Consider the following 13359-nt stretch of genomic DNA (forward strand, 5'->3'; position numbering starts at 1 on the left):
TTCTTTCTAAACATTCCAGGCAAACGGAATATTTTAACTAAACTGTCCCTGTGCTCCACTGGTGGCAAATGGAGCTAACTATGTGTCAGGCATTATGCTCTGCCTTAGACATGTTTCTTTATTGTGCCTCTAGGAAATGAGTACTAATATCTCTATTCTACATGTGCAAAAATAATAATAATAATATCAGAAGCATTGAATAACTTTATATGGTTTCACTGTTAGAAATGGTAGAGACAGGATTTGCAGACATATCAACCTGACTCCAGAGTCCATGCTCTTTCCCCTTTCACGATGCTGCCTTCCCGAAGCCTTACTAGATCAAAGACTGTCAGCTGGTTTCAAAATGGATATATAAATAGTTATAGTTTTGTTACACATGCTTGAAATTTTTTAATTACGTCTGTGATGCCTCAAAAGTCTTAAATGTTTTCAATTAGATTTTGCTGACCCTGGTAAATTTCTTCAATAATTTTTTTTTTTTTTAGCTTGCTGGATTGGTTTGTGGTTTTATCATCAAATTACACACAAGTTTGCATGACCCTGGCTTTCTACAGCAGCTTCACACGGTGGGATTGATAGTGCAATATGAAGGATTGCTAAGTACATACAGTGAGTATTGCTTTAGTACATGTTAAAGTCATATTTCTATTTGTAAGGACATGTGATCCAAAGATTCTTCAGTTAAACATAAAAATGAGAAGTAAACCTTTACTACATCAAGCATTACACAAATAATGTAACTTTTAGTTCTTTGTATTCATTCACCTTGTAACTATACTTTTACCCCCATTATGTTTTGAAAATGGAATTGTAGATTATTTCTTAGTGGAGTCCTGAGAAGCCATCTGGCTTTTTTAATATAGACGGCTCTTTGCCAACATAGTTTCAATGACTGAATTTTTAAAGTCCCAACCCTTTAATGTCTAGAACAGCACTGCTCAATACATAGCCTGATGTGGCTATTAAGCACTTGAAATGTGTCTGGTCCAAATCAATATGTACTATGTGCACACTGGATTTCAAGTAAAAATAGAGTTTTATTTTAATAATTAATAATTTTATATTGATTTATAGCTGAAATGATATTTTGGATATATTGGGTTAAAGAAAAATATACTATTAAAATTCATTTCACCATTTTTACTTTACTCTTAAAAATATAACTACCAGGAAATTTAAAATTTTATATGCGGCTCACATTGTATTTCTGTTGGATGGTGGTGATCTAGAATCTTACTTAATTACCTCCTTCTCAGGCTTTATTTGTCAGTGTATTGAGATATAAAACTAGTATAAGCCTGGGTCAGTGATCTTTGATTCAGCCATCTCTTTTATTTCTAGAAATGAAATATCAGTCCTGCCAAAGGAAAGAAATCTGCACGATACTTTGTTTCATAAAGGAGTTAAAACTTCTCTCTAGCCTCCCAGCAAATATATACATTCTTCCTTTTCTCAAAGGATACATAGACTGCTGGAGTCCATTGAAATGGTTCTTATTTCACTGATGAAAACCTTCGGCTTCTGAGCCAAAGCACTTAGAATAGATTCACTGCTTTCAGAAACTCATTCACTGAAATGCTAGAACAAATTCCGGCAGGGAGCTGTAGTACCAAGTGACATTTTCTTCAAATAGGATGTGTGTCACTAGGCTCCTTTTCCCTTGTTTAGGTGATGAAATCGGAATGCTAGAGGACATGGCTGTTGGCATTTCAGATTTGAAGAAAGTCACATTTAAAATAATTGAAGCCAAATCCGGTGATGTCTTGCCAGTTATTACAGGAAGGCGGTAAGTGGTGCCCATTTCCTAAAGACTGAACTTCATTAGATATTTGTATCAACTCCTGATAAGGGAGCCAAGGAGAATTAAGGTTTGCTTTGGAAATTTTTCTTTTGTTCTCTTTTCTTTTTTGGTTAGAAATAAATGTAGGGGACAGGACAGGGGAAGATCTGGAAAAACTCCTGGAAGGCCCATGAATGTTTGTAAATGTTATGTAGTGAGGCGAGTACGGTAATGCTGCCCCATGACATATGAAGAATTCAAAATAATAGCAGACATGAGAAGAAAATTTTTCTCCTTATTACTATCTATTCTAAAGTTCTGGATGTTTTTACTTTTGCTGGAATCATTTGGTTAATAGCACTATAATCCTTGAGATGACTTTATATTAAATTTTGTTAAAAGCAGCAACATTTTAGGAAAGATATATTCCTATGTCAGGGGCCTAACCACCATTTTTCTTAATTATTTTTGATAATTCACTCCCAGACTGAGATTTCCGAGAATGATTTTAAGTAAATAGCTTTGAAGGTCAGTGTATGATGGGCAAAATAGCAGAAATAATTAAGAAAAATGGTGGTGTATAGAATAGACCTCCAACAGAAGAATTATGTCCTATGGTAAATTGTTTCAATCAGAAGCCCTCCCAATTTTAATTATTCTCATGTTAGCACTTTTAAATGTTGCATGTATTTATTTGAAATTTGAAACATTCTTGGATCACAATGAAAAAATATGAATGTACTAAAGAGAGAGCCCTTTTCTTGCTAGAGAGAGATGGAGAAGAGATTAAGTATAAAAATTCAAACTAAACTTGTTTTCTTGTCTATAGTAACCATATGTTAATTATGTTAAATTTTGTGTGAGTTATTTTAAATTCTGTGTGATACTCAGAGGTACATGGTTGAATGAAAGGTGGTTGTTTCTTATACGTAAAGAAAAACCGTATCCTCATAAAACTAATTATTTCATCTGCAAACTAATGCTTAATTTGCCATTCATTGGGAGAAAGAGGAATAAAATTGCTCATATACACACTTGGAAAAGAGTCCCACTCTATATTACCATGAAGATTATTATCAAAAGTGAGAAACTGATACTTTCATCACAATTTATAAGGGAAGCTTACCAGGCCATTTGGCATAGGCAGAGTACAGGATGGTTTTTCTGAGTGAATTCTTCAGGCTGTATCTGAATTCAAAAGTTATCCTACAGATGGGAATGGGACTTCTTAGAACAACGACATGAGCAGTTTGACAAATCCTCTCTCCAAAAAGCAATATTACAATTGGACAGAATTGTCTAAAAGAACCATTTTAGGACTAAGGGGATAAATCAAATGCATGCAACAAATTTAGAAGTGCTTATTCATGAAAAACTAGTGAACATTGGATAAGACAGTTGGAGTCTGTGGCATTTTTGCCAAGGGTTGCTCTCATCAACCCCAGCTCTGTCAGCACAGTTTTACTAGGGCAAGGCAGGCCACGAAAACCAGTAGTTTCGCTACCAAAGAGTTCTAACTTGATTTGGATCAGAGAGCAGAAAAAAGCACACTCCTGAAAAATTGTCAGAATCAGTGGTGATTTAGGTAACAATTCCATTCACAATAGCATCCAAAAGAATAATTACGTCAGACTGAATTTAACAAAGTACTCTAAGAATTGTCCACAGAACACACAAAATATTGCTTAGAGAAATTAATAAAATCCAATAAATGGAAAGACAGTCCATGTTCCCAGAGTGGAATACTCAATATTGTTTAGATGGCAGTTCTCCACAAATTGATCTATAGATTCAGTGCAATCGCTAGCTGTCTAAATCCCAGTAGTCTTTTTTTTGGAGAAATCGATGAGGTACACCTAAAATTTATATGGAAATGCACAGGACCAGAATAATGAAAACAATTTTATAAAAGAACAACAAAGTTGGAGGATTTATATTTTCTGATTTCACAGCTTACTATAAAACTGTGATAGGGCCGGCCCTGTGGCTTAGCGGTTAAGTGCGTGTGCTCCGCTACTGGCGGCCCGGGGTTCGGATCCTGGGCGCGCACCGACGCACCGATTCTCTGGCCATGCTGAGGCTGTGTCCCACATACAGCAACTAAAAGGATGTGCAACTACGACATACAACTATCTACTGGGGCTGGGGCTTTGGGGAAAAAAAGGAGGAGGATTGGCAATAGATGTTAGCTCAGAGTCGTTCTTCCTCAGCAAAAAGAGTAGGATTGGCATGAATGTTAGCTCAGGGCTGATCTTCCTCGCAAAAAAAAAAAAAAAAAAAAAAAAAACTGTGATAAATTAGACCGTATAGTACCAGCATAAGTATATACATATAGATCAATGGAACAGAATTTCGAGTCCAGATATAAGCTATTACATTTAGGGTCAATTGATTTTTGACAAAGGTGCCAAAGCAATTCAATGGAAAATGAAAAGTCTTTGCAAAAAATGTTGCTGTGACAGTTGTTTATCCTTATGCAAAAAGAAGAATTTAGAACCTCAATTTACACCAAACACAAAAATTAACTCACAATGGATCAGAGGTCTAGATGTAAGAGCTAAAACTATGAAACTTCTAGGAGAAAATATTTGTTGTTAGGTTAGGTAAAGAGTTCTTAGATATGACCAAAAATCTAGGTTCATAAAACAAACAATTTGATAAATAGGATTTCATCAAAATTATACAGTTTAAGCATGAAAAATACCAATAAGTAAATGAAAAGATAAGCCACAGATTGGGATAAAATATATGTAAATCGTGTATCTGATAACGGATTTGTATTCAGAATGTATAAAGAAATCTTACAACTCGTAAATTTAAAAATGGACAAAAAATTTGAATAGATATTTCACCAAATAAGATATATGAGTGGCTTATATGCACATGAAAACATACTTAACATTATTAGTCATTGGGAGAATGCAAACTAAAACCATAATTAGATACCACTTTACTCACAGTAGAATCATCATAGTCAAAAAGACAGACAATAACAAGTGTTTGCAAGGATGTGGAAAACCTGGAACCCTCATGCATTGCTGGTGGGGATGTAAAATGATACTACCACTATTTAAAAAGGTTGACAATTTCTTAAAAAGTTAAACCTAAAATTACTATATCACTCTTAGGTATATACTTAAGAGAAAATGAAACCATATGTCCGCACAAAAACTAATGCATGGATGTTCGTAGCAGCATTATTCATAATAGCCAAAATCATGAAGTCATCCAAGTATCCATCAACTTGTGAATGCGTAGACAAAATGTGGTATATCTATACAATAGAATGCTATTCTGCAATAAAAAGGAGCAAACTACTGAAATATGCTACAACATAGATGACTTCAAAGTCATTATGCTAGGTGAAAAAAGCTAGACACAAAAGACTACATATTGTATGATTGCATTTATATGAAAAATGTAAAAAAGTAAAATCTGTAGAGACAAAATAGATCATTGGTTTCTTGGAGCTGACAATGGGATTGGGGTTTGAATGCAAACAGGCACAAGGGATTTTTTTTTTAAGATGATGGAAATGTTCTGAAACTGGATTATGGTCATGATTGCACAACTCTAGACATTTGCTAAAACATTAAATTGTGCACTTAAAATGCATAAGTTTATGTCAATTATATTTTAATAGAGCTAACAAAAAGTTACCATAAAGAAATTATATAATGTTTTACCTTCAGAGCAACCTTTAAACATGGACCCACTCGCTGATTCTTCTCATATTCCTGAAAGACTTGAAATAAATAAACATCAGCCTTCTGTTAGCCAGGCTATTGTAAAGGGCACTGAGAGCAATTTAAAAAAGAAAAATAACATGTCCATCCATCTGAGGGTAGTGCTGATGTCCCTGTTTGCTGGATTGATGGTATCTCCCAGTTCTCTAGTTCAAAGCTTGAATAAGAAACAAGTCTCAGGGGCTAGCCCTGGTAGCTTTGTGGTTAAGTTCAGTGTGCTCTGCTTCAGGGGCCTGGGTTCAGTTCCAGGGTGCAGACCCACACCACTCATATGTCAGTGGCCAAGCTGTGGGAGCAGCTCAAATAAAAAAAGAAGAAAATTGGCAACAGATGTTAGCTCAGGGTGAATCTTCCTCAGCAAAAAAACAGAAAAAGAAACAAGTCTCAGAGTCAATGATCCAGAGTATGTTTCAGTATTGTTATACTAGGAGAAACTAAAAAGATTTTCACAGAGACTCACTAATTGTTCTGTGCTTTTTTCCCCAATACCTGTGTTACAACCTCAGCACTCTATATAGTTCTAGAAACACATGGATTTTCCAGAATTCTGGGCAAAACCGTCTACATTGCTATACTCAATTCACAGTGCATCAGAAGATGTCAAGTTTCAAAATATATAAGCAACTATTCTTGCTGACTATATTTTATGAATTCTAATTTAAATTTTTAATACTAAACATTAGGGGCAATTTTTAGTGGAAATTTCCAATGAAAAAATGCTCCTGTGATATGCTAATGTTGCAAAATGATCAGGAACCCCCACAGGTTACACCTTAAATAATGAAACCATTACACTTCCATCAAGCCATCACCAACAGGGAGGTTCATCAAGAATAACAACAATCAGGCCATGCTAAAAAATGTTATAAGTGATTTGGTTTATTAGTTTCACTATATTGAAAAGTTCATCATTAAATTACTCTTCTTATTCTTGAGCCTGGTTGGGTGTTAAAAATAACTAAATCGAGCAAACAAATATTGAAGCTCTCTATGTACAGGGCCCCGGTATGCAAAAATGAGCTAAACATTCATCCTTTCCTAAAGGAGCTCAAAGTAATGGAGAGAAATCAAACATGTAAACAATTCTTTATGCCAAGTAATTTAATAGTGAAGTGAATGAAATTATAACTGAATAAATTAATACCAGAAAATAAGCAGATAGCAGCCAAAAACCTAAATCAGTGCTATATTCCAACTGTTTCATTGCTTCTTTCCAATGAATCTAAAATAACCTAAAAACGAATGACATGAACAACGCTGCTTCTCTTTGTCCTCTGATTCCTTCAGTGAACATTATGTGGTGGAGGTCAAGCTTCCAGCGGGAATGTTTGAGTCTCTGCCTCTCCAGATTAGAGAAGGACAATTGCTTCATGTGTATCCTGTACTTTTTAATGTTGGAATCAATGAACAGCAAACTCTTGCTGACAGGTAAGCTTCGGGTATAATACGGGTACTTCAGTTTTTCTTTTTAAATGTTCTGGATATGCTGAGCAGTTCCACGCATTCTTGCACATAGAACTTAGATTCATGAGGAACATTTTCCTTTTTATCAGTACCAAATTATTTGATATAGCAAGGAGAAATATTCATATTTAAGGATTCCTGGCTCACGTCAAATTTAAATGAGGCAAGACAATGGGAAAAATATTGATACCAATACCAAAATATTCACATGGATTAACTTTCTTCATGTTTCCAAACACTTACGTATATACCAAATTTTAGAATTTTTTATGTTCATATGTATTTTAACATTGTAAACTCAGCTAATTGTGTCAAAAATTTCTGGACCTAAAACAGTCTATTATTCCCTTTTGTTTTCATTACTAAAATAGTTATTGAGGGGTGTTAACACATTTTTTCATAATTACTTGCTCAATCAAGCAACAAATGACTGTATGGGATCCTATGAGTCACTGTCAAAAACACTTTTTTGAACAGAGGACTTACTTTTGCATCTTATGTGATTTACTTTTGTAAATCACATACTTATGTGATTTAGAGATGATGGAAAACCTGGATGTGAGTTGGGGTTCCTGGAATGCATTTTTGAAAAATTTTACAGAAAAGAGTTGCCCTCTTGCTGTAAGGCCTGGCTGGAGAAGTTTCCCCATAGGCAAAACTTTTGGAGAGTTGGATAGTCTTCAGTATTTAAAATGTTTCTTTATCTATAATTCCCTCTCCAAATATCTCCTTCCTCCATAGATAACAGTTTAAAACTGCCTAGGGTATTCTCTGCCACAACTTGGTAGTATGTTTTAGGCCTTTACTAATATCACTTACTAAACTAAAAATACTGCTACATATATAGTCCTCTTGAATTTCAAAGGTGATCAAGGTGCCTGTTTTTATCTACTATTTTCCAACTATTTCTCGTTCTCTTTCTCTTATCCAAAAGATACTTCCTGGACAATATAATTTTTCATAATTCTCTCTTGCCAGTTAAAAAATTAGATGAAAGCTTTGTATTGTATGTTTAATTTCAAACTGTGTGGAAGCTATTAATCTCTTTTCTTATAGTATGCATAAATCAGACTATAATTTTATTGACTGTGTTGTACAATAATTAAACACTTTTGCAAATCAATATCTAAGATCAGATTATATTCCAGTCATCTATATATATTTGTCTCACAGCAAGTTTGATCTTTGAGGTGAATGATATTTATGAACATAAATTATACAATTTGGGGAAAAAAGAATCAGCACTCTAAAGTAATTATGTCTTCTTTGGTACACTAGAGTACAGTGTTTTGGGTTTGAATTGATAAGTTAAGGCCTGTGAGGGTGGCCTTGAGAGAGATGTGAGACTTTCCATGTACAAATTTTTCAAGGAATAGTGAGCATTGTATTTTCAAGCCTTCTAGATTAGGTTAATTTGCATCATTCATGTCATTGTGACTATTTTACTTATTAGTCACTTTGTTTAAAAAGTGCCCCTTTCCTTCCCTTCTCTCTCATCTCTCTTGCATATTAAAAAATGCATTTTTTCGTACCTGGAAGCTATGTAAGACACATGAGACTTGAAAAGGAGATAAAATGGCAAAGTAGAGAAAACCACAAGAGAAGCAGGACACACTCTGATATCAACCAGCTACTGATTTGAGCAAATCACTTCCTCTCTGTTCTCTGGCCTCATTTTTCTGATTCTGAATTTTGAGCTTTACCAGGCAACAGATGCATGTTAGGTATGTTATGTAATTCAGGGGTAATATTTTACTACCTATTTACCCATAGCCAAAACCTATGTTATATATATGTCCATTCTTAAATAAGTAAGTACTAATTAGTCTGCTTGGGCTACGGTAACCAAATACCACAGACTGGGCGGCTTAAACAGAAATTTATTTATCACAGTTCCAGAGCCTGTGATCAAGGTTCTAGATCCAAGTCCAAGATCAAGGTTCTAGCCAATTTGGTTTCTGGCGAGAACTCTCTTCTGCTTTCTTGCTGTGTGCTCACATGAACTATTTGTGTGTGCAGAGAGAAAGAGAATGAGCTGTCTGGTGTCTCTTTTTACAAGGACACTAATCCTATTGGACCAGGGCCCCACCCTCATGACCTCGTTTAATCTTAATTACTTTTTTAGTGGCTCCATCTGCAGACACAGCCAGATTGGGGGTTAGGGATTGAACATATGATTTCTGAGGGGACAAAAATATTCAGTCCATAACACTAATATTACCCCAACAAGGATGACATTTTTAAAATACCACTTAATTATGATGTCTGAAAAAGTTAGAAGAGTATGTTTCAGAGTTTAGGGAAACTCTCCTGTAGATTTTCCTGGGTGTACATTCCTGTCCTTCAAGTTTAATTCAGATGGATATTGAACATTGACTCTGTACCAAGCACTACTCTGCCAAGCTGAGGGACACAGGGAGCATGGGACATAGCAAGAAGAATAGATGAATGGATATAATCTCTGTCCTGAAAGAACTTACCATCCAGTAAGGAAGACAGGTCAACAAATACTACATTTCAGTTTGACTCATGCGATAAACAAAGATGTGGAATGGACAGGAATAGGGGAGGAAAGAAGGTGATTCACAGATGGCAGAAGATCTCATCAGAGAGGTCTCATAGAGGAGATGAGTAGCATTCCACAAGGCTTCCATCCTTTGAAGGATGAATAGGAATTAATCAAGCCAACAAGGAAGGTAAGACATTCTTGTCAGAGGAGGAATAGCGTGTGAAAAGTCCCAAAGGCATCGAAATACTGATAGTAAGGGAGAAGAGTGTAACTACAGTCCCACAGGGATTTTGGAAACCTTTGTGTAGAAGTTAGATGCTAAACAGGAGACTGGACTTTGTCCTTACAGGGAGAGGAGATTCAGTGAAGTTTAGTGAGCTGATATGATGAAACGGGTGTTAGATTAACTTCTCCAACATTTCATTTATTGCACATGCAGTGCCTGGCACATAGTTGATGTTAAATAAATATGTGTTGAATGAATGAATGATCTGCCCATGATGTAAAGGATAGATTGAAACAGAAGGAACCTGGAGGCATCACACTTAGGTATTTGGGAGGCTTTGGGTATTTGAGATGCTTTGGGTATTTGGGAGGCTTTGGGTATTTGGGAGGCTTTGTATCCAGTCAGTTAGGATACAATTAAATACCTAATATATAATGACAGTGGTAAAGAAAAAGAAGGAAAGGCTACCAGAGATGTGAAAAGATCAATGAATAGTGGGTGGGGTGGAGAAAAGAAAGGAAATCCAAAAGGATGCCTAGATTTTGAACCTGAGTTGATGGCAGAATACTGGGAACATGTCTATTTCTAAACAAAAGGAGGACGTGGTTTCAGTTTTTGGTTACGTTGCATTTGAAGTGGGGTGGGATGATTCACACTGAAATTTCAATTGACATCTAGAAATACAGATTTGATTGGAGATATTTGGGTGGAGACATATATCAGAAGCCATTTACATAGCATCCTTTTATAGAGAAAGAAAGGGACTTTATTTAAACCTGAGAAATGCTTAAAGAAAACACAAGGGCAGTGATATATGGGTAGAAAGTTTTGTCTTGAAAAAGAGGCAGAAGAACCCCAGCAGAGAGGCTGTCGGCCTCCAGGGTGTGGACAGAAAAAAATGTCCGCAGGAGTGAACTACTCTGGGGGATTGAAGAACTACATGTGCCTTCAGCATTGATGATGTGTACAAGATTGTATGCAACCCAGCATCCAGTCCTGGTCTTCTGGACCTCTCCTCAACCTGTCACGGGTGAAGAGGAAGATTGGAGGGATAAAAAGAGAGAGTGAGGGATTTTTATATCTTCAGAGATACAGCCCTGCTGAGGTGAGGAACCTAACATTAACAGCATATCAATTATGCATAGGCGCAGGGGCAGGTGATTTAGATTTGGTGTTTCATTTCAGGTTCACATTTGATGATTGTGAGAATATTTTGCTGTGTCAAAAGAGACTGATGGGATCAGGGCCAGTGGAGACTGGAAGACGTTTGAAATCAGCATTGTGCAATGTCGCTTAAAAAAAGAGCGACTCCTTCCTTGGGAAACTGTTGCCTCTACCTAAAAAGGAAGATAAAAAGTGTTACTTTCAAGTGCTGTTTTATAGCCCATAACTATTTTCTTTTTTCCATTTTTAGATTTGGAGATGTGTCTTTGCAAGAAAGTATTAACCAGGAAAATTTTGAACTTCTAAAAGAATATTACACGATATTTATGGAAAAGATGCCTCCTGATTGTAAGTATGCGAGTTATAGAAAACAACAATAATAGTTTCTTGAGTATAAATCTTCAGGAGAGGTCAGACATATAGGTCAATGGAAGAAAGAAGCACAGGGTGGATGTGACAGCAATTTTGAGATTATATGAGCCAAAAAGACTGATTGCCAAGGTGGCGTGGCCGACACCTGCCTCGTGGCCCTGATTGCACTCTTGATTGTGTCCTGCTGCTCGTGCTAGGATGTTAATTTCAGAGCCACTTGAAAATGCCAAAAGTTAAAAATAAGCTACTTATAATTAGAAATCTCAACTGAGTCTAATAGAAAGTTTGTATAATTCTTAGCCATGTAAAATTAAAGACTTAGGTTTCTGATTTATAAGATACATCAAATATATTATGCATATGCAAGGAGAAAATCAGATAGAATACAAGTTATACAGGTAATATAAAGTGATATAAACTAAGGAACCAATTTATTGAATGTACTTATTCCAATATTTATGTGAAAATGTTAAGGCATCCAAGCCTATAGAAATGTGTTTTCCACTTTCGGGATTTTTCTTTTTTTTTTTTTTGCCATTGGTCAGTCGATTCTGCAGTTCTTTTCCCCACAAAATTAAGCACATAACATTTGAACAGTCCAAAATTAGAAAATCAAGAATGTATTTGGAGTTCATCCATAAGTAGTATAAATATGTTGAGATATTGACATATTCACATTGATAAGAAACTAGGTTTTAATAAAGTAGAAAATATTTGTAACCAAAAGCTGTAATAAAAGTCTACCTGTCATCTAATCACTGGCAATTTGTTCACTCATCTGCGTTCTGATACTTAGTTTGAAATATCTTAGGTGGCAGAGTATTTAGGTCTTTTCATAACACAATGATCTTGCCTTAAAATATTACAATGGCATATGCATGTCCATGTGTGTATGGTTAGAAAATTTCGCCTGCGGTTTTTATATCATTTTATTTCACATAAATTATTTTTTAATGGCAAAATGAAATTAAGTACAGGGAGATTCTTTGGCAGCCAGCATACTTATGAATTTTAAGTTTGTTAATTACTTGAAAAGTTAATAGTATAAATAAAACTGTTTTGCATTAGTAATTAATGAAAAAAAGAGTATGTTATAACTTGGATGTTGGTGGATAATTGTTTTTATAAGTTACTTATAATTTGGAAGTAATTCTCAGAATTTTTACAAAAAACTTGATTTGTATTTATATGGGTCCTTTCAAAGTGTGGTCCCTGGACGATCAGCATTAGTATCACCTGGGAACCTGTAAACAAGGCAAATTCTCAGGCCCCCTGCAGATCTATTGGACTTGTCCTGTAATCTGTGTTTTAATAAACCTTCCAGATGATTTCTAATCCATATTAATACTAGAGAACCAATGATATGCCATCCTTACTCAAAACATACATTATGTTAAAAAGTAGGTTGTTGGCAAAATCTATGAAGGATTTCAATACTATACATAAACAATCATGTCACCTAAAAACCAAATATGTGTAAGTAATTGTTGAAATATCATCTGAGATATGAAATACAAAATAATTCCTACATTCAAGTAATTTAAACTATAGGAATATAAGTTTAAAAAATTTGAAGAACATGAGACTTCATATAATATATTGCTAATTAAATATAACTTTTTAAAACTCGTATACATATTTCATCCTTAAAAACAGAATGGACTTTTGCATCAAACCAATTATATTTCATTAGTTAGACAGCTGTCTTAACATACTGAATTTTTTCTGATATTTTGTTTCCTATGATATTAATATATTTTTGAGACAACACTATCATAGATTTGGCACAGAGTGAAGTTGGTGTATGACAGTGGTTTTCCATAACAGAAGTCCGAACCTGATTTATGCAATTATACTGACATATATGGGGTTATTCCTCATTCAGAAATATTGTAACCCAAAGCATCATTTGGGTTCACTCCATTCAAGGAAGAAAGCATAAAGCTTTATTAAGAGTGTGAATAGAGGTTAGGCTATTTGTTAAGGAGGAAAAAACTACCATGCTGGACTGTACCCATAATCCATATAATCTATTATTTTTCTTTCACAGTGAAATCAAGTGATAATTTGTATCAATGTTTAAAGGATAAGTTAA

At 35.0% G+C, this 13359-nt stretch overlaps 1 protein-coding gene across 1 annotated transcript in view; it reads left to right on the forward strand.

Moving 5' to 3' along the window:
- Window positions 1–13359, forward strand: part of INPP4B (inositol polyphosphate-4-phosphatase type II B) — a 380123-nt gene that overhangs the window by 295247 nt on the left and 71517 nt on the right. Inside the window, exons 18-21 of the mRNA XM_087437582.1 lie at window positions 489–612; window positions 1672–1789; window positions 6817–6957; window positions 11143–11240. Coding sequence (XP_087293708.1) covers window positions 489–612; window positions 1672–1789; window positions 6817–6957; window positions 11143–11240 — 481 coding nt within the window. The remainder of the gene's footprint in view (window positions 1–488; window positions 613–1671; window positions 1790–6816; window positions 6958–11142; window positions 11241–13359) is intronic.

The sequence above is a fragment of the Ceratotherium simum genome, chromosome 12, assembly GCF_057802395.1.
Source record: "Ceratotherium simum simum isolate JZ-2026a chromosome 12, ASM5780239v1, whole genome shotgun sequence".
In the NCBI taxonomy this organism is placed as follows: domain Eukaryota; kingdom Metazoa; phylum Chordata; class Mammalia; order Perissodactyla; family Rhinocerotidae; genus Ceratotherium; species Ceratotherium simum.